This window comes from Homarus americanus, unplaced genomic scaffold (assembly GCF_018991925.1).
Source record: "Homarus americanus isolate GMGI-L3 unplaced genomic scaffold, GMGI_Hamer_2.0 scaffold18703, whole genome shotgun sequence".
NCBI classification, from domain to species: Eukaryota; Metazoa; Arthropoda; class Malacostraca; order Decapoda; family Nephropidae; genus Homarus; species Homarus americanus.
The window spans coordinates 7,181,586-7,186,811 of record NW_024749779.1 but is presented as its reverse complement, the minus strand read 5'-3'; the positions used below and the strand labels follow the sequence as shown (position 1 = coordinate 7,186,811).

At 29.3% G+C, this 5,226-nt stretch overlaps 1 protein-coding gene across 1 annotated transcript; it reads left to right on the top strand.

Annotated features, from left to right (window-relative positions):
* Positions 1-805: 805 nt before the first annotated feature.
* On the top strand, positions 806-1,618 carry LOC121853844 (UPF0329 protein ECU05_1680/ECU11_0050-like). The gene is made up of 2 exons (XM_042348218.1): positions 806-910; positions 1,367-1,618. The coding sequence occupies exons 1-2, from the start codon at positions 806-808 to the stop codon at positions 1,616-1,618; spliced, it is 357 nt and encodes a 118-aa protein (XP_042204152.1).
* The last annotated feature ends 3,608 nt before the right edge of the window (positions 1,619-5,226 follow it).

Genomic DNA, 5,226 nt, shown 5'->3' with positions numbered 1-5,226 from the left:
ATATATATATATATATATATATATATATATATATATATATATATATATATATATATATATATATATATATATATATATATATATATATATATATATATATATATATATATGTCACACTAAATAGTGAAAACTACCCACTGAGGCTTAGTCGGCAGACAAATTGCCATTTAACACTAAATGGCAATGAGGTATATAATTTAAGATAAGTGTCCATATTTAATTAATGCTTTTTAACGTTAGTTTGCGCAACGGTATAATAGTGACCACCTTAAGGTAGCTGAGTCACAAAATGATAAAAAAATTTCACTGTCTGATCCAGGAAGAAGAAAATAAATATCACACACAGCTAGCCTGAAGGTTATTGCGAGTGCGCGCTCGCGAGCTCTGGGGGGTATATATATTGGTGGTGATTGTATGTATGTGTGCTAACAGTAGGGGCCTCTAAATGGAAGAGGTACATAAAAAGTATCTTACTGCTGAATTGAGGAAAATTAAGATGCCTTTGCCCACTGAACAAACGCACCAATTAGCCAAAGTAATAAATAACACAGTAAAAGAAAAGTGAAAGAGGAGAATTGAGGATAAAAAGGAAAAGAAGGAAGAGAGTGAAGAGAGGGAATTTATGATAAAGAAAGAAGAAAAATTAGAAAAGAAAAAGAAGTTTAAGGAAAAGAAGGAAGAGAGTGAAGGTGAAGAAAGGGAGTTTAAGAAGAAAGAAGCAAAATTAGAAAAAACAAAAAAGTTAAAGAAAGAAGAGAAGAAGAAAGATGAGAAGGAAATAGATGAAAAGAAGAAAGAAGTTAAGATGGAAATAGATGAAAAGAAGAATGAATTAGATGAAGTTGATGAATTAGAAGAAGTTGATGAATTGGAAATTGATGAGAAGAAAGACGAAGAAGATGAATTGGAAGTTGATGAGAAGAAAGACGAAGAAGAAGAATTAGAAGTTAAGGAAGAAGAAGAATTAGAAGTTAATGAGAAGAAAGATGAAGAATTAGAAGTTGACGAGGAAGAAGAATTAAAAGTTGATGATGAGAAAAAAGATGAAGAAGAAGAATTAGAAGTTGATGAGAATAAAGAAGAATTAGAAGTTGATGAGGAAGAAGAATTAGAAGGAGAAGAATTAGAAGTTTTTGATGAGACGAAAGACGAAGGAGAAAAATTAGTTTTTGAGAAGAAGGAAAAAGAAGTTGATGTTGATGAGAAGAAAGAAGAAGAATTAGAAGTTTTTGATGAGAAGAAAGACGAAGAAGAAGAAGAATTAGAGAAGAAACACGAAGAAAAAGAAGATGCTGAGGGTGAAAATGTGGAACATATTATAGACGGAAAACATATTTTGAAACTCACGATATGTGTTATAAAGAAGCAGAATATTATAGATATAAAGGATGAGGAAGGCAAGGAATTTAAGGATATTAAAATAGAAAAAGGGGAAGAAGAAAAGAAGAAAGAGGAAGGCAATAAGGAGGTTAAAATAGAAAAAGGGGAAGAAGAAAAGAAGAAAGAGGAAGGCAATAAGGATCTTAAAATAACAAAAAATAAAAAAAAACTCACAATAATTTTGGATTTTGGAGAAAATACCTCCTCCTCATACACTGCCACGGCTATTGAAAAATAAATTGAAAATATTTACAAAATGATTCATACTCTGTATTATTATAGATAATTTATGCTTTAGTAATTGTAAATATTCTAATAAATCATTTTCAAAATTTGAAATGAAACTTATTATGTATTTTATTGCAACCAAATGAAAATATGCATCTTTAGTAATAGTCATAAGATTTTTATTATTATTTTTAATATTATCGTGAGTTACCACATAAACTGGAATATCATGTGTTGCTAGATAATTAAAAAACTTTAAATGATTATATGTTTTTATAGAATGGGCAACATTTTGAAACTCTAAAGTATAGATCGACATTAATTTTATTTCTGTTGAAATATTAAAACATAATAGTCTTAGCCTATCAAAAATATAATAAATAAATCTTAATTGAGGTAAGTTGTTTTTTTGTAAATTATTTAAGAATTTAAAATACGTGTCATTATTATAATTCATTTTTATATAATATTAATTCTTCAAACTACTATTTTTTATTCATCTTCCTCCTCCTCATTCTCATCTTCTTCCTCCACCTCAGCCACATCTTCATAATTATTTCTTTGATTAATATTCTCAAATTCTCCTTCTGTTTCTTGAAATTCACAAACATCTGTTTCCCTTTTAAACCCTCTATAAAAACAATCATTATTTTTCTCTTTGTATTCTCTAATAATTTTACTTATAGTTACAGCATACTTTTTACTTATAGCTCTCCTGATATCTTTGGATGTTTTAAGTATTTGTCTTATTTGCTGTGGTGCTGTTGAAATATTATCCATAGACACATCTGAATAATATACACTATTTAAATAGGACAAATATAATATTAAATTACCCTCATGAACTCCAATATAATTTAAACCAAATGAAATTAAAGCATTAACGCGAAAAGTATTTTGTTTTTGAGTATCTACAAATGTTTCTGATTCGATATTTACTAAATTGGATCCTATACCATATACGGATTTTCCATTGGGTTTAAGTACTAAACCACCCAATGGAGTATTATTGATAATTTTCAGTTCTTTTTCTACATCAGCAGCGGCTGAGGCAGTGGTGGTGGTGGTAGTAGTAGTCTTTATAAAAGGAAAAAAATGTACTCCCAAATTAATGCGGCTCATTAGGCATTCGTCTTGATATTGTGGGTCTTTGTTAGATAGGATATCCTTACATGGGAGAGGACATTTCTTTTTACTATGGGGATCTGCACACATTGAAACACTCCATTTGGTGGGTTGTATTAAATTTTCACCGTGGATGTCGGTTAATTCTTTAATTAACGGATCAATTAACTTAAGTTGTATAATTCTATTAATATCATCGTCGAATTCTATATTAGAAATTTTATTCACCACTTCTTTATAATGTCCGCCTCCCGAAAAAAGACGACACTTTACTTCCAATAGATGAACGTTTACTTCTCTAAGAGAACTATCGACAATAATATACCTTTTCATTTTATTTACAGCTCCCATTTGTGGAATCTTTAATTTCAAAGAAGGTTGATAATTATTTTGTTCCCTACATTTTTTAGTAAATTGAGATAATATAGAATCCATATATATTTTATTTTTCAATTGATTTTCTCGAACTGTTACCATAGAATTTAGGTGTTATGGTTCTTCGGGTAAAACACTATACAAATTATTGTCGTCGTCGTCGTCGTTGTTGGAGGTAACATCAGATAGGACAGCCTCTATTATACTAATTACTTCTTCTTTTTTATTATTTATTTCCATTGTACTAAAATAAATTGAGGGCTTTGGAATCACTTCTTCATTATAATACACTGACGTATTTCTCGTTTGAGATGTAAGATTAATTGCTGCTGTAGATGCTGCTGATGATGGTGAAGGTGATGGTGGGCGGCGATATAAAAGTTGTTGTTGGGAAAAAGATGATGATTGTTGTCTCTTAGGAATTGGAATTGGAGATGACTTTTTATCCAGAAAACGTTTATGCTGTTTGTGTTGAGGAGAAGGAGAATGATAATGAGCCTCTTCACCACCGACTGAGTTATTAATTGATTGTTCTGGTATTTGTTTAGGTATTTGTTTAGTCGTCTTAATTTGTCTGTTCAACATCATGATATCGTAATCTGTCTGTGTGTAGTTTATTAATAATAATTAAAGTACCTCATCATTGTATTTATAGTAAAAATCATAAAAAAAAAAAAAATTAAAAAAAAAAATGGATACCTCAACAAATACACTACCTTTATTTTATTGCTTACACTGTATGGGTTTTTATTCTTGGTTAGAAACTAAACACGACGACGACGACAAAGAAACGGTGACAACGTGTCCCAAATGTTTTTCTACCTTAGCTGTAAATTTATATATTATTAATGGAAAATTCTACGGTATTGACCACCAAGTTAACAATCAACAAATCTCTGACTTTGACTTTATTAAGGCTGCTTTCAATTCTCAAAACACCCATTTCTCTTCTAGAGGAGTCTGTGATATTAGCACTGAACCACATGCTAGAGAAAATACCATATATAGAACAAGAATCCTCACAAGTTCTTTCGAAAATGGAACATCTTAAAATTACCCAAAATAATCAAGAAAGCAATATTTCTTTTCTTTATATTTATAATGGAATTAATAATATTATTGATTATACTAATAATACATTTTTAAACCCTTATGTAAATTTCAATTCTATTTCTTTGGCAATAGACATATCAAAAAAAGATGGTGTTCTTTTTTTAAAATTAATTTTAGATATGAGAATTAAACAACAACAACCACGCATATTTTCACCATTAATTATTTTATGTGAAAACCAAATTTCAGTACAAAAACTATTGAAGATAAATCGTAACATGGTTGATCATCGACGAAGTTATATATTTCTAACTGAAAGTGTTAAATGTCATAAAGAAGTTTTAAGATCCTTAATAAATTGAAACCGGAAACCGGATGGAGCACGAATTATATATGTTTTGTGGGAATGTATTAACAATTCTCATATATATAAAATGCATACAGAAAGGAATTTTCTATTACTTTAAAAAGATATTGACCCAGAAAAGTTGTTGTTGTCAGAGGATTTACATTTATTATACCTTTTAATAAATTACACCAGATGGAGCACGAACTATAACACATACTCTACACAGCATACATTTAAGTTGGTTTCCTGAAATTTCGCGGTTTTGTAAGAATGTACTGTAACAATTCTTACAGAGACAATGACCGCAAGAAAAAATAACGGGTTTCCTTGTTTTTCTTCTAAACAAATGGGACAATCAAATATAATATGTTGGGAATATACAGCGATTGTTCCCCCCGTTTTCAATTCATGGAGATAGCACTCTTCACGTGCTTCATTGGAGTATATTATATGTTTATACGGTTTATGAATATAAATTAAGACAGAGGATACTGGAGGAGTATTATCACATTTTAGACATAATGTTCCCATAAAAGCTTCATGAGAAGCTTTATTTAGAAATATACCATTATTTATTACATTATACAAATAATTTTGTATAAAATTTATATAATTATTATTGTTGTTTTTATTAGCATTGTTGGCATTATTTGTGATATTTTCATAAAGATCATAACATGTTTTACAAAAAAAGGTTTAAAGGGAAGTGCTGAAAA

What these genes read in the sequence shown, in the direction of transcription:
- LOC121853844 (XM_042348218.1), top strand. Translation starts at nt 806, where the DNA reads ATGGAAATAGATGAAAAGAAGAATGAATTAGATGAAGTTGATGAATTA. An exon ending in ACGAAGAAGATGAATTGGAA is followed by an intron (nt 911 to 1,366) that starts GTTGATGAGAAG and finishes GTTATAAAGAAG; the next exon opens with CAGAATATTATAGATATAAA.